This window comes from Tachysurus vachellii, chromosome 15 (genome assembly GCF_030014155.1).
Source record: "Tachysurus vachellii isolate PV-2020 chromosome 15, HZAU_Pvac_v1, whole genome shotgun sequence".
Classification (NCBI taxonomy): domain Eukaryota; kingdom Metazoa; phylum Chordata; class Actinopteri; order Siluriformes; family Bagridae; genus Tachysurus; species Tachysurus vachellii.
In genome coordinates, this window is record NC_083474.1 from 18,556,463 (window position 1) to 18,579,097 (window position 22,635).

General features: G+C 42.5%; 1 protein-coding gene and 1 non-coding gene across 3 annotated transcripts in view; both read left to right on the forward strand.

The window, feature by feature from the left end:
- The window catches only part of trim3a (tripartite motif containing 3a), a 31,641-nt gene that overhangs the window by 2,093 nt on the left and 6,913 nt on the right, over positions 1–22,635 (forward strand). The window contains exons 1-6 of one of the 2 annotated variants that reach the window (XM_060888145.1): positions 10,948–11,267; positions 17,294–17,478; positions 19,489–19,729; positions 19,824–19,975; positions 20,858–21,038; positions 21,152–21,499. In XM_060888145.1, the coding sequence (XP_060744128.1) occupies positions 17,333–17,478; positions 19,489–19,729; positions 19,824–19,975; positions 20,858–21,038; positions 21,152–21,499 (1,068 nt within the window). In that variant the 5' untranslated portion in view covers positions 10,948–11,267; positions 17,294–17,332. Of the gene's footprint in view, positions 1–10,947; positions 11,268–17,293; positions 17,479–19,488; positions 19,730–19,823; positions 19,976–20,857; positions 21,039–21,151; positions 21,500–22,635 lie in introns of those variants that run through there. The other variant, XM_060888144.1, reaches the window with a different exon arrangement.
- On the forward strand, positions 6,324–6,481 carry LOC132858604 (U1 spliceosomal RNA). The gene has a single exon (XR_009649639.1). It is a non-coding gene; the product is annotated as a U1 spliceosomal RNA (small nuclear RNA).

The window sequence follows — 22,635 nt, forward strand, 5'->3', positions numbered from 1 at the left end:
CATCTTCTCTATATGGGATTATATAAACATAGTGTGTGTTTGTGTGTCTATTTTTTTTCATATATTGTAAAAAACTGTAGTAACATATACCTATTATTATACCTATTTTATATTTAACCAGTCGTAGCCTTTAATTAAAATCCATCACCGCTGTAGTGTAAAGGAAAAAAAACACCTGACATTCTACACAGCTTTCATTTTTTCTTAGTTAAGAAGAAGAAGAGGGGGGGGCACGGTGGCTTAGTGGTTAGCACGTTCGCCTCACACCTCCAGGTTCGGGGTTCGATTCTCGCCTCCGCCTTGTGTGTGTGGAGTTTGCATGTTCTCCACGTGCCTCGGGGGTTTCCTCCGGGTACTCCGGTTTCCTCCCCCAGTCCAAAGACATGCATGGTAGGTTGATTGGCATCTCTGAAAAATTGTCCGTAGTGTGTGATTGCGTGAGTGAATGAGAGTGTGTGTGTGTGCCCTGCGATGGGTTGGCACTCTGTTCACTGTGTATCCTGCCTCGATGCCTGATGACGCCTGAGATAGGCACAGGCTCCCCGTGACCCGAGGTAGTTCGGATAAGCGGTAGAAGATGAATGAATGAATGAATGAATGAAGTAGAAGAAGAGGACGCCTTTATTTTTGTATATATATATATATATACACTTTACAGCACAGTGAAATTCTTTCTTCACATATCCCAACTTTGGAGGTTGGGGTCAGAGCGCAGGGGCAGCCATGCTACAGCACCTCTGGAGCAGAGAGCATTAAGGGCCTTACTCAGGGGCCCGACAGTAGCAGCTTAAACCCTGATCTTTTAATAAACAACCCAGTGCCTTAACCAGTGGAGCCACCAATGCGCAATCATATGTCATACCATACAGCTATGTTGATATACCTAAAGAAAAAGCAAGTAAAAGAAAAAAACAGATTCAAACAGATCATTGTTTTCTGATATATTTGCACCGAAGCTTCTAGCACTGTGAATACAACCGATTATGCTCACACTGCTAAGAAGATTATTTTTCTTTTCCGCTGTACAGGCTGCTTAATGTCTCTGATTAGTCCCTAACTTGAACACGGCCAGCTGTAAAAACTTGTACAGTAGTTGGTTTGGTTAAACTTTCCATCCAAAAGTTCAACCTTGTTAGCATGTGCTAGCTAGAATGCCAGACAGCAGCTGTTAAACAACTGACAAGTCAGCTGTTAGTCAAAACAAGGTTGTTATTGAAGTGAAGCTAGGATAAACGTCATAAACTACGTATCGTGTAACGTGACAGTGTATTATAGCGAGGTTCTATTTCTCATGTAATGAGTTTCATGTGTTTTTGCCAACACCTCAGCTCCACGTGGGTTATTTTGCTGTAACCTTTGGCTCAAGTACATTTTTATCAATTCACTGCTTGTCATCTGTGCATCAGACACTCTTTTTTTTACATTAATTTTACAATACCATGCCTGAAGTGGGCTGCTAGTGGCATAGCCAGCAAGTGCATGGTGGAAATAAAATCACTGCATGTTCTCTATGAATATATTGAGAAGTCTGATGGAAATAATAGGGGTAAAAGACAGTAGCAGGAACGGCACATTTATTTTTATTTAAGACACATCTAAGATCAGCCATATTAATAATTTCTAGTGAAAATGATTCAATTAAGATGCTCGTAATAACAAGGAATGATGTCTTATCTTGTAAACCCAGATCTAGCCTTCCTTTGGTGCTCACGCTCTAAACCTCATCGTATGTCACCTAGCCATCGAGGTAAGAATAGAGCTAGCTTGATTGGAGCATTCAAACAAAACAAAACAAAAAAACACTGGTTAATCTTGTTTCCCACCACAGAAGCTAGGGAATTAAATGAACCAAGGAATGCTTTCTTTTAACACCTGCTGGCAGTTAAATAAAGAGAAGGAATGATAATGATGTCTTCGCTGACATTTTATGAAGGTCATTGTAGCACAGTTACAGCACCAACCGTCTTATGTAGCACAAGCATTAACAAGCTGCAGTGAACGAACGCTAATAAAATTCCTAGAGGGAAGAAAATCCTGAAATCGTTCCCCCAGCATCTCGCAGTCAGACAGCCAAAGGCAGGATTTTGCTAATAATAACTGTGTTTTGTCTACAGTGGACACTTGACTTCCGAGTCGTTCGGAGATCTGAATTACATCATTTTTGACCTTGGTGCATCCATGGTGCTACAAAGTGAGGTGAAAAAAACAGGGCCTTCATGTTTATTTCTTTATATTTATTTTGATGCTATGAGTGGCCATTTTGATTTGATGCCACTTGGAACTTAGAGTCGGAAAGAGTACGAGATACGAGTTCAGTGGGTTTCTATGCAGATTGTGATTCACTCATGCATTCACGGCTTGTGTTTAGCAGCCGTAAATTAAATCAGTAAGGCTGTAATAACATGCGGAACAGTAAACTATCAGGCAAAATTTCAAAATTGTGAAAGATTTATTGCCGTTTCTTCCTTCACCCCAAATGTAATCAATCAGCTCAGGCATGTTTGGTGTTTAATACTTCAAAGTAGGTCACATGTAAAAGTCTCTTCTATAAACCTCTCCCTCGAGCGACATCCTGTTCCTTACGGATATCTTCTGTTTTATAAATAAATCCCGTTATCTACTGAAATCATTCCAGCTGCCAAGATGCCGTGTTTGAGTGACAGCAGGACTCATCAAGGTTTGGACTATTTTAATCTTGAGAAAGTTCGTGTGTTTGTTGTGATGCTGTTTTCTTTAACATGTGTCGTACACAAAGCCAAGGAATTAGCGTTCATTTAGCAAGCAACCGCTTGTCGTTCTTATACTTTCTTGGTTTTTTAATCCATTCTACAACGTCTATAAATTCTGTAGTGCTTGTATAGATTAAGTTGAACGGTTGGATAAAAGGGGCGTTAACAAAACAGTTTCGTGTTATCTGCTGTAGATTTATATTGTCCGTGTTAAATTAGCAAATCGTATATACAGCATCACTTACTTAAAGGGTTAGTGCTGTTTTTTTTGTTGTCGTTGTTTTTGTTTTCTTTTTACTGTTGATGCTCTGAGTGGCCATTTTGATTCGATGTCACTTGCTGAACTTGGACAAACTTGCCTTTTTTCCTAGTTGAAGGTTGGGATTTACGAGTTAAGGAATTATTATTTCAGTGGATTTCTTATCACCGGATGTGTTTAGCAGAGAACTGGCCGGCTAACGCAAACCTGTTGGAAGAAAAAACATATTAAAAAAGTTTCAGAAATATATGAATAAATGCACACAACTAAATATATCTACATATTCTGCCCTTATGTCTTACATGGAAAAGCAGGCTCTACACACTGGTGAATGTTTCATGAGTTTGAGCGATGATGAGTATATTTATTCTGAATTGAGCAGATGCTGACAGGAATTACAGGACAAAATCGACCCGTCTGCTTTTAAGGACAGCGGAGGTGAGGAGGATGAGAGGGCGGTGTGATGGACGATCCATAGGAGGCGCTTCGCTTCCTTCCAGCTTATTCAAGCATCGCAGCGTGGCAACGTTTCAGTAGAGCACACGCTCGGGTGGAAAGCTAAATTACAGATTCGGAACTAATGACATGGCAGGGGTACAGCTTTGTCTTTCTTTTGTTCCTTGAATGAAAAAAAATCGAGACAATCGAGTTTTAGTGAGGGTTTTTTCTTTATGGTGTGTTAACATCATCTTTTTAAAAGCATCATTTTAAGGCAGAGTAGGCTCTAGGTTCCCCGATGGATGGATGGATGGATGGAAGGAAGGAAGGAAGGAAGGAAGGAAGGTGCTTAGACCTCCAGGGTTGTGGGTTCAATTCCCTTAGCTGTCTGGAGATTGAATGTACTTCCTGTGCCTCAAGGTTTCCTGCAGGTTCTCCAGGTTTCTCCCCAGTCCAAAGACACGCCTTGTCGACTGATTAGATCGCTTGTAGTGTGTGACTGTGTGTGTGATTGTGCCCTGTGATGCGTTGCTACCCCCTAAAGGGTGTTTCCGGCTTTGTACCCTGAGTCCCATGGGATAAGGTCCATGTTTCGCACGACCCTGTGTAGGATATTTATAATGGATGGTGTGATGGATGGATAGATGGATGGTGTGATGCAAAGCTGATATATGTTTAAAAATAATTAATTAGTGTTCTTGCTTTTTTTTTTTTTTTTTTTTTTAAGAGAATTCACATAACATCCTGCTATCAATCACATTATAAACTGTGATAAATTTATATAAACACCTCCTCACAGAAACATTTAATATTCATCAATACACGTTTTCTTAGTTTGTTCATCCTCTCACAGATCACATTGGTCACAGAATTGGTCTGGTTCCTCTCCAGTTTTCTTCCTAATGTCACCTGACGATGTTTTTCCTTGCTATTGTTACCTCTGGATTGCTCATTAGGGATAAACATCCTGAAGGTATAGACTTCTGTACAGCTGCTTTGTGACATTGTACTGTGTTAAAGGTTGAACTACTACACTAATACTACTACTACTAATAATAATAAGTAGAGGGACATGTGCTGGGTAGATAAATTTGTGTCATTCTGAAAAATACCAACCTACAGTACAAACATGACAAACTGACTACATTTTCTGAGCTCCTCTGATCAATCTCCCTGCCACCCCAAGTGCCATATCTGCCCCATGTCAGGCATTTAATTAAAGAGTAAAGCAGATGCAGAGCCTTGCTTACGGTTAATGTGTAGAGTGACAGCTGATACAGCAGGACCTGGAATATAGTGACCGTGTGTGTGTGTGTGTGTGTGTGTGTGTGTGTGTGTGTGTGTGTGTGTGTGTGTGTGTGTGTGTGTGTGTCTCCTGTGACATGAACACAAATGTTTACATTAACCAGGTATCATCATTTTTTCCTTTCTCTCTCCTCTTTCTCTCTTGCCATATCTGACAATGTCTTTCTCTCTGTCTCTCTCTCTCTCCCTTTCTTGCTCTCTGACATTGTGTCTTTCTAACTCTCTCTCTCTCTCTCTCTCTCTCTCTCTCTCTCTCTCTCTCTCTCTCTCTCTCTCTCTCTCTCTCTCTCTGACTGTTTCTCTCTCTAACCCTCATGTAACTCAAACACACTCTCTCTCTTTCTCTTTCCCCCCCCTCTCTCTCTCTCTCTCTCTCTCTCTCCGTCTTTCTTGCTCTCTGTCATTGTGTCTTTCTAACTCTCACACTCTCTGACTCTCTTTCTCTGACTGTCTCTCTCTCTAACTCTCATGTAACTCTGTCTCTCTCTAACTCTCTCTCTCTCTCTCCCTCCCTTTCTTGCTCTCTGACATTGTCTCTTTCTAACTCTCACACTCTCTGACTCTCTTTCTCTGACTCTATCTCTGACTCTGTCTTTCTTGCACTCTGACTCTGTCTCTCACGCTCTCTGTCTCTCTTTTCTTCTTTCTGACTCTGTCTCTCTTTCTAGACTCTGTCTCTCTGTAACCCTGTCTCTCTTGCTCTCTCTGACCCTGTTTCTCTCTCTCTCTCTCAGACACTGTTTTTCTCGCTCTCTGTCTCTCTGTCTGACTCTTTTTCTCTCTCTCTCTCTCTCTCTTTCTGACCCTGTCTGTCTTGCACTCTGACTCTGTCTCTCTCCCCCTCTCTTGGTTGTTTTCAGCCCACTCTCTTATACTACTTTCTTATACTTGCCTAATAAAGCTTGCTTGAATTAACGCAAAGACTGTAATCAGTGTAGGCAGCGTGTGTGGTGGATTAGCTTCAGTCTAATTATATTCACCCCTTTTTCCATCTGAATGTTTAAACCTCATCCTTATCTGGGTGACACCAGAGAGTGTGTTTATAAATCATTTCCCTTCTAGAACGTTGTGGTCTGGAAGTGCAGAAGATTCCTTCTACTTATCTCACGTATTACTTCTATATCTCACGTATTACTTCTATATCTCACGTATTACTTCTATATCTCACGTATTACTTCTATATCTCACGTATTACTTCTATATCTCACGTATTACTTCTATATCTCACGTATTACTTACGTATCTCACGTATCTCAATACAGTTAATACAAAGTACGTTTTTTATTAATAATAAAACTTGAGGTTAATTTAATAAAGAAAGCTTTCCAATATGTGAGATTATTAGAAAATAATGAGTGATGCTATATAAGTTGACAAAACGGAGGTCGTTTGTTTTCGATGAGATGCGGTGACTCGATGTGGCCGTGTCCAAATCAGCAACGTGACAAAAGCTGAGTCCTTTATGCAAATACGGTGTGACCCGGTGCAGCCACTGCTGATGGGAGTGAAGACGGTAGGTCACACGAGCCTTGACAAAGATCACACACTGATTCTCCTTCATCTCGTGTGATACGATGCAGATATAATCATACGTACTTACCCTGCAGGGGCAATACCACGATCAAGGATGCGGTTTGCCCAAAGCGAGGCTCAGCCATTGCACTCGGGCTGTGCTGACATTTGTGATTTCCCCAGAATTTTGACTGCATCATTTTTTTGATAGTGAGGAACTGCATTTGCGATCTCCTCTCCTCTTTTTTCTTCGAGGGCAGGGGTTAAGGCTCTGGGTTGTTGATCGGAAGTCACGGTTCAAGCCCCAGCACTGCCAAGCTGCCACTGTAGGGCAATTGAGCAAGGCTGTTAACCCTCCCTGCTCCAGGGGGCGCTGTATCTGAATGTTATACACAAACATCTAATCTCCCTCCAGAAACCGATTAGGAATGCTAGATACATCACACACCGATAAACGTTATCACTATGGCAACCAGTAGTAGGACTTCATAGCACATCGATTGTCTTGCAGCACTACTAACTCTGCCGAATGTCAGGATGCATCACACCACCCCATTGATTTATTTTCCTATAAATACACACCGTGCCATGTTTTGTTTCTTCAGCGATGATGACAGTAATGTGTGTCTGATATACTGAGGCTTAACAGAACAGACAGACCTTTGGATGCGGTGGGAAATCTGTGATTTGGTCTGGTTCTGTGCTGTAGTGAGGATCCTGGCGATGCAGACGAGGCAGAATGATCTAATCAGGCATTGACTTCTGAATAGTACAATGAAGAATACGCTCCAGTGCAAAAGTTTGTACCCCCTGCATAAATGATACAAAATTCCTTGTCAGCATGTTTTCTTTTTTATCAAATGCAAAAAGTTTCCCCGCTTAATTAAATATCGTCGCTGTCAGGCGGAATCCTCGTATCTCCAAAACCGTTATTTTTCAGGAAATTAAAAAAAAACGCCGTACCTTATCTGCAGTGCACAGGGTTTAGTCCGCGTTGCAGTGGATTGTCTTGCGCTAAATTCCTGTCCTCAGACGAGCACCAGTACTAGCGGGGGTCAAGATTTTTTTTTTCTTTGAGCCCAGTGTTTTGAAGACATTTACCTCAGAAGACGTGTTGATTCGTTGCGACTCTTCTTGAGGAGAAATATGCCGCGAAGCTCTCCCGCGGAGTGAGGAAGAGGTGGACGGTTGAAGTGTCCAATGGAGTTATGAGATTTGCGCTCAAGCTATTTTCAAGACTTTAGATTGGTTAATAACTTGTAAAAATAACAGACCCACGTGGGGACTGACCAATAGCATCGATATGTGAAAAAATAGGAAATTGACCAAATTTGGACATACGAGGTTTCCACCCGACAGCGACGATACAGTATGCTCATTTATGGTCCCTAGAGACTAAAAACAATAAAAGCATGCTCACATTGTTCAATTGTATTCGAGGCAAGGATTATTCAGACTCAGACTGTCAAGGATCATGTATATGAATGCATATTGTGTTGGTGTACAAACTTTTAAACGCTATGTTTGTATGTCAGTCCAGTTTCCTGTTACAGATCATAGACTAGTTACGATGACCATAATATTAACATTACGTGTCAGCCGGCTCTTGAATTATTGGCACCCTTTAAGAAAAAATTCATTTTTTTTTTTTGTTTTAAATATTATTTAAAACTGGAACTAAAGGGAAGGTTTTAAATGTGTAAAAATTCTAACACACACAAAAAAACGAAATGCGCGTCATCTTACTATTCAGCATTCAAGATTCGGCACTATTTCTAGCTTCCTGTAAATAGACCGTGTTGGATCAGATTTACTTCACATCTAATCTCTTCTACTGAATCACGTCATCAGACAACAATCTGTCGGATTGTCGTTAAAGCCCTAGAAAATAAATAAATCTAAACAAAAGAACTAAATACTAATAACTCGAAATTCGTGCCAATATTTTCGAGATTCAACCGTTCGCACAAGTTGTTGTCAATGATATCATTTTGTAATGAAAACTGTTGTATTCATTTAGAAAAGAATCAAAAAGTGACGTGACACACGGCTAAGTACCGTGACCCGTACTCAGAATTCGTTCTCTGCGTTTAACCCATCCAAAGTGCACACACACTGCAGTGAACACACACACCGTGAACACACACCCGGAGCAGTGGGCAGCCGTTTATGCTGCGGCGCCCGAGGAGCAGTTGGGGGTTCGGTGTCTTGCTCAAGGGCACCTCAGTCGTAGTATTGCCGGCCCGAGACTCGAACCCACAACCTTAGGGTTAGGAGTCAAACTCTCTAACCATTAGGCCACGACTTCCCCCTGATGTGAGTTTAGGGGTCATCGAGCTTCTAGAAAATAAAGCCCCAGTGCAGTTTCAGTATGTTGAATTTAAATCTCCTGATACTCCATGGTTTTCATAACACTCGGTGTCCTAGCGAGGTTTTCCGAGCCTTTCGAGGTAAAGCAGCTACACATCCTCACAGATTCTCCACTATACCACCATAACAGTAGGGATTACACCAGACTCACCCCGAGTGTTCGTCTCATCTCACCGCAGTTCCAGGCCATGTTTTGTATTTTGTTTTATTTTTATTCAGTAAAAGGTCAGCTTGTCAGTGTGAGATTAAACAACAGTACACTCTGACAGTATTTAAAGGCTTACCAAACTACATGCATTTTACTTTTTTTTTTTTTTTAAGTCCTCCAAAATGAAATTGAACAAGATTGCAATGCCTTCTGGGTATTATTAAGCCGGATAGCACTGTGTACAAAGTAAAAGGAGCAAATAATATGGACCAGCTGCCTCTAATACAGTTTAATACGACCGCGTAGTCCGGCGGGGGGAATTTATAACATATTTTTGTTATGAAAGAAATGGTTGTTATGACTAATGCGGGTTCTTTTGAAGTCAGTTGAACTCGTATTACCTCGAATGTCAGATCGTTCTCTCTCGGTTTGGGCCTGGAAAATGAAAATAACATTGTACAGATCATTTCTTACAGATCTTCTATGTCGAGAGATTTCGGGTATTAACACAACTGCTAATGAGCAACAATTTTCAAGTTGACAAATTAAAGGGAAAAAACTTAGCGTGTTAGTAAAGTGTTTAGTCAACATGTATTGATTCCAGTCTAAAAGTCTCCAGAGTTGTAATGAACACTATTGTGACCTATGGATGGGGCGGAGCCATCCTGGGACAGGCCACGCCCATCGGTGGAACAGGAATGTTTCTGCATAGGGTAATGCTGATCAGTATGAAGACCTTTTGTATTGATTGGCACGTAGATAGATTTATCTGTCTAAGGGGACACGTCGAGTCCAACCACGTCAATAAAATAAGAGTCTGCAGGTTTTACTTTAATTTGTCACCTGATCGTTTATACCATGTGGTTAGACTTTTGAACGGAGCGAATTATTAGAAAGGGTTTTATTCCTATTATACCACAGCAATTTTAACAATTGCTTTCTTTCTATTGCCTTAAAGAAAATTTTGCCCCATTCACTCTCTCACTCATTTTCTACCCCTTATCCGAACTACCTCGGGTCACGGGGAGCCTGTGCCTATCTCAGGCGTCATCGGGCATCAAGGCAGGATACACCCTGGACGGAGTGCCAACCCATCGCAGGGCACACACACACACTCTCATTCACTCACACAATCTTCCAGAGATGCCAATGAACCTACCATGCATGTCTTTGGACCGGGGGAGGAAACCGGAGTACCCGGAGGAAACCCCTGAGGCACGGGGAGAACATGCAAACTCCACACACACAAGGCGGAGGCGGGAATCGAACCCCCAACCCTGGAGGTGTGAGGCAAACGTGCTAACCACTAAGCCACCGTGCCCCCCTTGCCCCATTCACGATTAAAGAATATATTTTTGTTGTTGTTTATACGAAGCATCCACCCTACATGTTCCTGTGCTAGGTGCGGTACAGAAATAACTTGTGACTAATCACAGTTTCCCCACAGTCATTTCATTATCTGATATATTCTAAAAACCTGCGAAAATTGTGATCCGATTGTTGATATGATGCTGATTAGGTGTGACGTGACGGTCGGCGTGAACAGAATTTGCTTTGGATTTGCTGGCTTGTGTATATATCCAGCTTTCTGTTGACGTTCAGATGAGGGTTAAGTAGGGATGCTCATGTTCGTGTTCAGCTGCTCTCATTCAGCAGATGTGTGTGAGAAACAAGAGGAGGAGGAGCAGAGGGAGGACTGAGTGGACCGATCGCTCGCAGACTAGTTCATGTGGGAGGGAGAGCAGACAATAAGGCCAACAGAGAATGCACAACATGGTCTAACACTGAATACTGAGTAATCTATTGAGCTGTGTGTGTGTGTGTGAGAGAGAGAGAGAGAGAGAGCTGACTGCATTATTCTTCTGTGATTTGTTTCACAACCCAAAGAGGAGAAATGTCTCTCTCTCTCTCTCTCTCTCTCTCTGCAAAGGACAGCTGGCTTGAAATCGAGCTCTTCTTTTATCATACGAGTAGCAAACACACACACACATACACATGCAGACAGGTGCTCACACACAAACACACACTCACTCACTCACACGCACACACAAACACACACACTCGCTCACACACACGCACACACAAACACACAGCTCCGTCTCCATGCAGGAAGGAACTGAGAGGGATTTTGGGAAGTACCATTTTAAGGTTTCCTCCTATTTCCTCTTTTTTTTTTTTTTCAGTAATTTATTTCAGTAATTTAGCTAACAGCAAACACCACCGCTCTCTGAGCTCTGGCGTTTTAGCAGCCATACTAACAGATAGGTAAACAGACAGATAGGCGATAAGAAAAAGAGAGAGAGAGGGAGCGAGGGCGGGAGAGAGAGAGAGAGAGAGAGAGAGAGACAGCCGGTGTGTCGCAGTGGAAGCGTCGACTCGTTCCTCTTCTGTCTCAGAAAACATTCATCAAGAGATTGCACATTTTCTCATGCTGTTACAGTGGAGGACATGGCTGTGTCAGTTAGCCAGGAGGAACTAAAACTGAGTCATACTAAGAGCACAAGGGGTAAGTGTGTGTGTGTGTGTGTGTGTGTCTGTCTGTGTGTGTGTATCCTGGATTTTTCCCTCTTCCAACATGGCTGCTTTGAATGCATCTAAAATGTGTTCACACACCGAGTTGTAATCCCGACCCCAGGCGTGTTTAAAGCTCGGGTTCAACTGTCTGTTTGGCTTAACAGATTTATGGCAGGGTTTACGGGGTCATTGTTTTCCTTTTGTATTAGCTCTTCATTAAATGTCCAGCTGTTCGCTTTTAGGGATTCTGGATTGAACTGCAGTGAAATGTGAGTCTTGGAGTCTTGCTCAGAGTTTGAAGCCAGTAACCTCTGCTTCTGAGGGTTAGTGTGTTGTAGAGAATGTACAGAAATATGTATGAGAGATTTCTGGATTATATGATTAATATGTCTGGGATATCTCTGGATTATTTGAGGAATGTGTTTAGAGTACGTGTGTAATACTTCTGGATTATATATAAGGAATTTTTGAGGATTGTGGCATGAGTTTGAATCCCAGGTCCTCTAAGTTGCCCCTGCCGGGTCCCTGAGCAAGGCCCTTAACCCTCAATTGCTCCGTTGTATAAAGAAATGTGAGAAAATGTAAGTCACTTTAGATAAGGGCATGTGCCAAATGCTAGATATGTAAATGTGTGGAATGTTTCTGGAATATTTGAGGACTCTTTCTGGATTATGTGTAGAATAGAATTTGGATTATGTGATTTAATATGAGGGGGGCACGGTGGCTTAGTGGTTAGCACGTTCGCCTCACACCTCCAGGGTTGGGGGTTCGATTCCCGCCTCCACCTTGTGTGTGTGGAGTTTGCATGTTCTCCCCGTGCCTCGGGGGTTTCCTCCGGGTACTCCGGTTTCCTCCCCCGGTCCAAAGACATGCATGGTAGGTTGATTGGCATCTCTGGAAAATTGTCTGTAGTGTGTGATTGCGTGAGCGAATGAGTGTGTGTGTGTGCCCTGCGATGGGTTGGCACTCCGTCCAGGGTGTATCCTGCCTTGATGCCTGATGACGCCTGAGATAGGCACAGGCTCCCCGTGACCCGAGGTAGTTCGGATAATCGGTAGAAGATGAATGAATGAATGAATGAATGAATGATTTAATATGTGTGAAATATTTCCGGTTAAGTGAGAAATGTGCGGGGGTATGTAAGGAATACAGTGGACTATGTGCAGAATATATACAGGATTGTGTGAAACAATATGTGGAGTAATTTATGTGGGATTACTTCCAGACTATTTTTTTTTTTTTTTCAATATCTATGGAATGATTCTGGATTATGTGAGGATTATGTGTGGTTTGTGTGCCAAATAATTCTGGATTATACATGGAATTTTTGTGGAATATGTGTGGATTATTTGTGGAATGTTTGGAAAATACGTGAGGAGTGTGTGGGGATTATATGGGACCTCCTGCTGAAGACATGTTGAGTAATCGTAGAGCATGTGCGGATTATCTGCGGAAAATCTCTGGATTATGTGAGGAATGTGTGTGATTACAGAAAATGATGTGAAATGTCCTGGATTCTGATTTGACTCCTTGCTTTAGAGAGGTGAGGATGCTTAGTCTGTAGTACGCAGCATTTCTAAATTGTACTAAACGCTCGTACACGAAGATAATAGCCCGCGATGTTCAGTTAATACAGATCAGAATGAGAATTAATCTATCGTTTAATAACGTCCTGATATTAACTCCCTGTTTTGTTGTGTCCATGTTCTGTGTCCATGTTCTGTGGTGGTTCATATGAAGCTCGTTTTGAAGTAGACGCTCAGGGTTTTAAGAATTTGTTGTGTTTCATAAGTATTTCTGTTTTTCCCTAGAATACATGGGGTGATATCAAACCCATCTCTGCACTCTGACACACTACAACTTGAAGGTGTTTATCTTCAAACACTAAAATTCTGTGTAAGGTTATCAACAGAGGGAGAAACACACGACTCACACCGCAAGCCAGCTAACTACTGACTCAATTTAGATCAGAGTTGCAGCCAGAAAATAAGTCATTTGTTTATTCTGATTGAAAATAAATGTCCCAGAAGTCTATTTATGTTCTGCTGGCAGCATGGAGTTGATTCAATTCAATTTTATTTGTGTAGCGCTTTTAACAATGGACAATGTCTCAAAGCAGCTTTACAGAACATAAGAAATATAGTACAAAAAGTTCAAGATTAGGGGGAAGGTGGCTTAGTGGTTAGCACGTTCGCCTCACACCTCCAGGGTTGGGGGTTCGATTCCCGCCTCCACCTTGTGTGTGTGGAGTTTGCATGTTCTCCCCGTGCCTCGGGGGTTTCCTCCGGGTACTCCGGTTTCCTCCTCCGGTCCAAAGACATGCATGGTAGGTTGATTGGCATCTCTGGAAAATTGTCCGTAGTGTGTGATTGCGTGAGTGAACGAGAGTGTGTGTGTGCCCTGCGATGGGTTGGCACTCTGTCCAGGGTGTATCCTGCCTTGATGCCCGATGACGCCTGAGATAGGCACAGGCTCCCCGTGACCCGAGGTAGATCGGATAAGCGGTAGAAAATGAATGAATGAAGTTCAAGATTAATATTAGATTTATATTTAAATGTTTGTATTTATCCCTAATGAACAAGTCTGAGGTGACTGAGGTGATTGTAGTGAGGAAAAACAAGGTTGGAAGAGGAAGAAACCTTGAGAGGAACCAGACTCAAAAGTGAACCTCATCCTCATTTGGGTGACACTGGAGGGTGTGATTATAACCTGTTATAAACACCAGATAGTGTTATTATGAATAATGTCCTTTCTACAGTCTGATACAGTCTGACAAGTGTGCATTGATGAGGAGATTGTTGTCCTCAAAGATCACACGGAGTTACCATCGTCTCACTGAATGTCTAAAATCTTCAAGCAAGATTTAGATAAAGAAAATAGAAGTTTTGCGTGTGCTCGGTTAAAGCACTCGTTTTCACCGATCATCAGACTTGCCGTAAGCAGAGTTAGTGAGATCTCCACATTAGATCATATGAGGTGTGGAAATCAGAACTATAGAGAGAGTAACTTATGAAAATGAGAACATCAGCTCAATTACAGTAATGTCTTACGATACGGAAGAGAGAGAGAGAGCGAGAGAGAGAGGGAGAGAGAGATACTGTAACGTTCATCTGTAATACAGGACCACTTTTCTGTTAAATTACCCATAATGCAAATTGGTCTATCGTCATTTCTCCAAATGACTCACTAATATTCGTTCTAATATCAGAGACTTAATGAAGATTTAAGTGAGTGTGAACATCTCAAAGCTCTCCCGCTTTGTCGTTTTTCTTTGTGCGATTGTTCTGGCCTCCTCCACAGCGATGGTCTGCGTTCGGTCTCACTGTCTTGTATTGAACCATGCCGCATTAGCATCGTCTCACATCGTCACAGACGCGTGAGGAACATAATACAACACGACTCAGCTTCTTATTATTCTTATTACTTTGGTGCTATTATCTTTTTATGCACGTCTGCATTCTTGTTGTTTTTTTTTTTTCTCTGAACTGCTCATTCTCTCCATATCTAAGTCTCCTCTCCTCTTCTTTGTCCTCACCTCTTTTTTTCATGTGTTTTACATAATTTAATTTATTTCATTTATTTTTTGACTGTCATGTTTGTGTACATACAATGTGTTAGGGCACTGATGTCTCAAGTGTTTAGGGCTCTGGGTTATTAATCAGAGGATCAGGGTTTAAGCCCCAGCACTGCCAAGGTGCCACTGTTGGGCCCTTGAGCAAGGCCCTTAACCCTCATTTCTCCAGGCGTCCTGTATCATGGCTGTATCATGGGATGTGGTAGCTCAGTGGTTAAAGGTGTTCGACTACTGATCGGAAGCTCATTGGTTCGAATCCTAGGTCCACCAAGGACCCCTGAGCAAGGCCCTTAACCCTCGATTTACACCCTCAGGTGTATAAACTGAAATAAAAATGTAAGTCACTCTGGATAAGAGTGTCTGCTAAAGGCTGTAAATGTAAATGTAACCTGTGTTCCGACCCAAAGTTGGGATATGCACAGAAAGAAGCTCTCGCATGCCAAAGTTCTCACATACCTGCTGCGATCCCTCCACTGGCTTCCGGTAGCTGCACGCATCAGATTCAAAACACTGATGCTGGCCTACAAAGCCAAAAATGGACCAGCTCCGTCTTACCTCAAAGCCCTCATCACTCCGCGCACTGCACCCCACACCCTCCGATCTACCAGCACTCTCGGCTGGTTCCACCATCTCTCAGGGTAAGAGGCAAGTATACTACAAGACTCTTCTCTGTTCTGGCACCAAGGTGGTGGAATGAACTTCCCCTAGAGGTCCGGACAGCTGAGTCACTGGTTATTTTCAAGCCGCGGTTGAAGACCTACTTATTCAGGAAACACTTCAACTAGCACTTCTTTCCTTATCTTTTGTATTTATTTAAAAAAAAAAAACCTTTGACACTTTTTCATTATAACTTTGGACAATGTTTTAAACTCATGGTATCTTAAGTATGTAACTTAGTGAGCCAGCATTAATGATTCAATGTTAGAGATTTAAGCACTTATGTACATCGCTCTGGATAAGGGCATCTGCCAAATGCTGTAAATTTCACTGTGCTGCCATGTAGATGTGACTAAAATAAAGGCTTCTTCTTCTTCTATTGATTTAATGAACTGGGCAGATTCTTATATAACTTGATGTTTGACTCTGCTGTAGCGGTTAAACCTTTGTATTTTTGTGTAGGTGAGAGAATTTCTTTTTTTGCCTCTTTCTCGAGAGCTAATGGATGCCAGCTCACAGCTTTATGCTAAGCACTCAGACCAGTTCTGTAGATGACGATGAATATTCAGGATGATGCAACATGCCTTAATGGCTGAAGGTCATTTTTTAGAGCCATGTATGTGTTAGCTGATAAAATGGACAAAGGTTATCAGCAGCACATCAAGTCAGTGATGATGTCTGTTGTAATGCTGTGTGTGTGTGTGTGTGTGTGTGTGTGTGTGTGCTGTTACCATGGCAGAGATGATGATAATGTGAATTAATGTCTGGAATTCTTGTGGAATATGTGAGAATGATGTCTGGAATATTTCGGGAATGTTTGGGAATGATGTGTGAAATATGTCTTGATTACGTATAAATGATGTGTGGAATGTGTGTTGTGGAATACGTGAGAATGATGTTGGAATACATCTGGATTATGTGAAATGATGTCTGGAATATGTGTGAATGAGGTGTGGACTATGTCTGGGATATGTAAGAATGATGTGTGGAATATGTCCGGTTTATATGAGAATTATGTCTGGATTATGTGAGAATTATGTGTGGAATATGTATGGAATACCTCTGGATTATGTGAGAATGATGTGTGAAATACATCTGAATGATATGTAGAATGTGTGTGGGATACATCTAAAATATGTCGGGAATGATGTTTGGAATACATTGGGATTATATGAGAATGATTTGTGGAATTATGTGAATACGTCTGTAATATGCAAACTTCAGGTTTACATATTCCCAGAGCTCCTGTCCAAGCCGGGGCTTCACACACTCCGATGGGGCTGCAGCTGGCTCTCACTAGCCGACTTCTACTTCGGCCTACATTTTCCATTTAATCAGAACTGAATATGTATCTCTGGTTCACTAATGCCCCTTTCCGTTGTTCTCGATTACAACCTCCGTTTATACAGATTACGTGGAGCTGCACGTACACGTTGGATTCGCCGCATTTGGATGCCAATGTAGGTTCACAAAGCCATGAGCATTAACAGTAAAGCAACATCCGCCATTGTTGATATTGTGTTTGTGTTTGCTGCTGCTGGGAAACGTGACGTGTATACAGTGATGTAAGACTTGGCTTTGTGATGGCTCTCTAACCGGTGGAAAGGCAAACCAGTTTTTAGAAGGTTTGCCAGTGGAACCAACTTTGCACCAGCACTAGCTCTGAACCAGCACCCGGTCCTTTTTGGTGGAAAAGGGGTATAATCGCCATTGGTGTCCATGTTGTTTTATTTACATTTTCTTCCATCTCTCTCTCTCTCTCGCTCTCTTTCTGTCTCTTTCTGTAGGTTGAGAGGTGTGTGTGCCTCATACTCCTCTTCCCGTGAATGCCTCTCACCATGGCTAAGAGGGAGACGGGCAGCACCAGCCCTGTGGTGCGACAGATAGACAAGCAGTTCCTGGTGTGCAGTATTTGTCTGGAGCACTACCACAATCCGAAGGTCCTGCCCTGTCTGCACACCTTCTGTGAGAGGTACATCGTCCTCACACAGGGCATTGTCACAGTAACACTCAGACTTTAATTGCCCTTTTTGTTCCCCAAGTAGAAGCGCTGGCTAATTTGGGAAACTTTGAAAGCGGCCTAGCGGAGAAACGGAGTGAGCTTTGACCCAGATGAAGGATTTTAATCAGATAATCGGTTTATTATGAAAGAGATTTGGAAACCACACACTATGACATGGCTGCTAAAATTATTGTGTACTACCAGCCATACCTATGTTTCCTCAGCTTTTATAAGGATCCAGTGATAGTCATCAGGTCAAAGCTCAGAAGCGGTGCGTCATTTGAACTTCTTGGATTTGTTAATATAGTTTGGTATCGAGGGCAAATATTTTAACAGAGCGGAAATGTTTTTCATTTCAAATTTGGGAAGCGTTACATATGAGCTCACATGCATAAGTCAGGTTTAAGCCAGTGAGGTTTCCACATTAAGCGGTAGAAAATGGATGGATGGTTTCCACATTAAGATGATGTCGCTCTCTGTCAGTCACAACATCCTTCCGGTGCACTGAAACATTCGTTCCCTTAAAAAAAACAACAAAAAAAAAAACACAATGCAGTTAAAAAATAACAGGTAACATCGATGCTTACTTTCTTTACTGGAAATGAAGACAGCGTATTGTCTGAAGCCTCTCTGCTTGAAAAGGCAGATAAACTGTCACCCAACTTTGCCTACAAATGAAAGAAGCTTGTTATCATTGTTGTGGCTCTCAAATGATTACTGATATTTTTTTAGTAATTTTTAAAAAAGTCTATTTTAAGTTCTATGTATTTTTTTATTTTTGTTTTCAGTGGTTTTTAAAAAATCCGCTGGCTAGCCACTGATTCGGCTTGAAGTACCAGGGAAGAAGCCCAAGCACATTTTATATGACGTATAATCCTTTATCTTTGGGTTTTTACAGTGACTGATGAAGTTAGAACGTGATTTTTTTTTACATTTATTTTTATTTTTTTAAGAGTCATCAGTGTCCTAATGTTTAGTGAGCCAGGATCCTTACCAGTGACCGGATTTATGTACACCAGCAGTGTCCAATCTTATCCACAAAGGGCTGATGTGGGTGCAGGTTTTCATTCCAACCAAGCAGAAGACACCTGATTCCACCTGTTTAATCAGTTGTTCTTGGCCTTTAGTAGACTCTGGTGTGGCTTCTGCTTGGTTGGAATGAAAACCTGCACTCACGCCGGCCCTTTCCAGATAAGATTGGACACCGCTGATGTACACCATATACTGATTCACCACCTTGGGAGATAGGGAACGGATTTAGATGTGCCTGATGATTCATTCATTCATTCATTCATCTTCTACCACTTATCCGAATTCTCGGGTCACGGGGAGCCTGTGCCTATCTCAGGCGTCATCGGGCATCAAGGCAGGATACACCCTGGGCGGAGTGCCAACCCATCGCAGGGCACACACACACACTCTCATTTACTCACGCACTCACACACTACGGACAATTTTCCAGAGATGCCAATCAACCTACCATGCATGTCTTTGGACCGGGGGAGGAAACCGGAGTACCCGGAGGAAACCCCCGAGGCACGGGGAGAACATGCAAACTCCACACACACAAGGCGGAGGTGGGAATCGAACCCCCAACCCTGGAGGTGTGAGGCGAACGTGCTAACCACTAAGCCACCGTGCCCCCATGCCTGATGATATTATTATTATAGAACAAACTGGATGTTAATTTTGTAAAATTAGCTGAACAAATCATAGCTTTTATGACTCTGGTTGGAATTAAATGCGGTTTTTGTGATTATGTCAACGAAACACATGCCTCATGTACCAAAATCACACTTTCCTGTAAGAAATGCAGATTTTTTCCTAACAGCTTACTAAGCACATGGAGGTGGTTCCAAACTGGGATAAATAATTATGCCACTAAATCCTACTACGAACCCCTTTTATTAAAAAACATTCATCATTGAAATTCTGAATGAATATCCAGCCCAGAACTCACCCACACTTCCTTCTCCTCAGATGTCTCCAGAACTACATCCCACCACAGTCCCTTACACTGTCCTGCCCGGTGTGCAGGCAGACGTCCATCCTGCCCGAGAAAGGTGTAGCAGCGCTGCAGAACAATTTCTTCATCACTAACCTGATGGAGGTGCTACAGAGGGAGGCCGAGTGCTCGCAGCCTGAGGAGCGTAGCGTTCTGGAGTCAGCCAGTGCCGCCAACTTGGCTCAGTCTCTGTCCTGCCCCAACCACGAAGGCAAGGTGAGGTATCACCTTTTAATAAGAAACCGAATAAGCACTGGCTGTATTGTGTGGTATTGTCATCTTCGTTTTGTGTTACGATGACTCTTACCAGGTGATGGAGTTTTACTGCGAGTCGTGTGAGACAGCCATGTGTCTCGAGTGCACAGAGGGAGAACACCGCGAGCATGTGACCGTTCCTCTGCGGGATGTGCTCGAGCAACACAAAGCAGCGCTCAAGAACCAGCTGGATGCTATTCGCAATAGGTACGAGCAACAGCAAGGCAGCGGACAATTTACAATAAAGGTTTCTTTCGTGTGGTGAACGAATCATTTATACGCATCATGTACTGTACTAGTCATAAGCACAAAAAATCATTAGTCATTATATAAGTCAATATCATAATATCATCAATATCATATTGATGATCATCAATATCATATACAATATCATAAGTCATTAAACTGACTGATATTCATTCATCCATGAACCAAAGGTGCTGAGCAAATAAAAATGATCCTATAACACCGAGGGAATAAGACGTCTTCTTAAGCCTTAAAAAAGTTCCTGTACATCCATTTTCACCCAAAGCAGCACATTTGCACGAGCATGTCAGCATCAGTGTAAATGTCAGCGATTTTACATTCATTTCATTCAGCACAAATTTCTTACATCGTTATACAAAGTGAGATGTTTCCTAGGTCCATGAGTCAAAATGTGACTGATTTTTTTTTTCCATTTTATTTGTCAATATTTACTTTATTTGATGGTATATTTACAGTTTGTTTGAGTCCAAAGACTTTTAAGTTTTTGGAGATTTAGCCTGTGATCCTGCTTGAAGAGGAGTGATACTCAAAAGCCATCAGAACATAAAAGTATCGAGTCTGAATTATGAAACCAGTCGTGAAAACGAATGTGCTTTAAAACCAATTAAAGTGCAATTACAAAGCTAATTATCCTTTAATAATGATCTTTAATTTTCTTCCTCACATTATTGCAGCACTTTAAAGCAAATAAATGAGTCTTCACAGAGAGCCGTGGGCGTTCATTGGTCCTCTGACTGCCACGTGTATGTATTCATTGATTCATCATGAGGTGTTTAACGTCTCAGCGCCGTTCTTCCATCCCTACTGTACGTCCTCCTCCAGGCTTCCTCAGCTGACGGCAGCCATCGACGTAGTGAACGAAATCTCCAGGCAGCTGTGCGAGAGGAAAAGCGAGGCAATAACTGAGATCAGCAGCACGTTCGAGGAGCTGGAGAAAGCACTGCACCAACGCAAGAACGCCCTCATCACTGACCTGGAAAACATCTGTAGCACCAAGCAGAAGGTAGCAGAGCTAAGCGCAGTGTGAACAAGGTCATGAGAATGGTACATATTCTGGAGGATGTAATCATGTAGACGTGCAGTGTGATAGCGGTGTCTGCTGTGTTCTGGGTGCAGGTGCTCCAGGCCCAACTGGCTGCTCTTCTGCAGGGGAAGGAGAATATCGAGAGCAGCTGCGGCTTCACCGAGCAGGCTCTGAGCCACGGCAGCGCCACCGAGGTGCTGCTGGTGCAGAAGCAGTTAGGGGAGAGAGTGGCAGCGCTGGCGCGTCACTCTTTCCCCGAGCAGCCGCATGAGAACGGGCACCTGGAGTGCCAGGTGGAGACCGAGGGCCTTCGTCGCTCCATCCAGAACCTGGGGGTTCTGATCACTACTAGTGCTGTGGGTCACACCAGCGTGGCTACAGGAGAGGGATTACGGCACGCCGTAGTGGGCCAGAATACCACCGTTACTGTTACAACCAAGGTGAGTCCTGCTGCTCCTGATGCAGAAAAGACTCGTTAGTGGATTAATCAGCAGCTCAGGAGTCATGGGACAAGCTTAAATCTAGGATTTGTCTTCAAAGCAACCACAAAATAAGTTCATATTGACTAATCCTTACAGATGTTAGTATGATCTCAGCTGCTACTGTATAAAAGCATCAGGTTAAGACATCAGCTTAATGCATCAGCTTAATGTTAGAAGAGTGACACATGATAAGGGAGCAGTTGAGGGACAACATCATTTTAATCTGGTAGTCTGACATGGAAGTGGAACATCAGAGATTAATATGTTGTCCTGCTGCTTGTAAGGTTGTGAGTTCAAATCCTAGGACCACCGATCTACGACTGCTCGGCTCTTAACTCTTAACTGCTAAAAAAGTTGCTCTGGATTGTATTTTTTATAAAAATGGCAGACAAGGTTACAAGATTTTGCCATAAGAATAAACCAGAATAGGAAATAAAACCTCAATATCCGGCGCATTCGTTTACTGCTTGAACAGAAACTGGAGTTTAATGTTACCTAGCATTATAACGTTTTGTCTCTTGCATGTCTTTACATGACAAAAACAAATAAAAAAAAATCTTTGTATTGTAGTCTTTCTATTGTATAAAATTGAGCTGTTAACGGGGGCACGGTGGCACGGTGGCACGGTGGCTTAGTGGTTAGCACGTTCGCCTCACACCTCCAGGGTCGGGGTTCGATTCCCGCCTCCGCCTTGTGTGTGTGGAGTTTGCATGTTCTCCCCGTGCCTCGGGGGTTTCCTCTGGGTACTCCGGTTTCCTCCCCCGGTCCAAAGGCATGCATGGTAGGTTGATTGGCATCTCTGGAAAATTGTCCGTAGTGTGTGAGTGCGTGAGTGAATGAGAGATTGTGTGTGTGTGTGCCCTGCGATGGGTTGGCACTCCGTCCAGGGTGTATCCTGCCTTGATGCCCTATGACGCCTGAGATAGGCACAGGCTCCCCGTGACCCGAGGTAGTTCGGATAAGCGGTAGAAGATGAATGAATGAATGAATGAGCTGTTAACTATACAGAGCAACAAATTGTTGTTTTTAGAGAACTTGTCTTTCATTTTTCTTGCTTTTTTTAATAAGCCATGACAGTGTGTCTAATGCAGTAT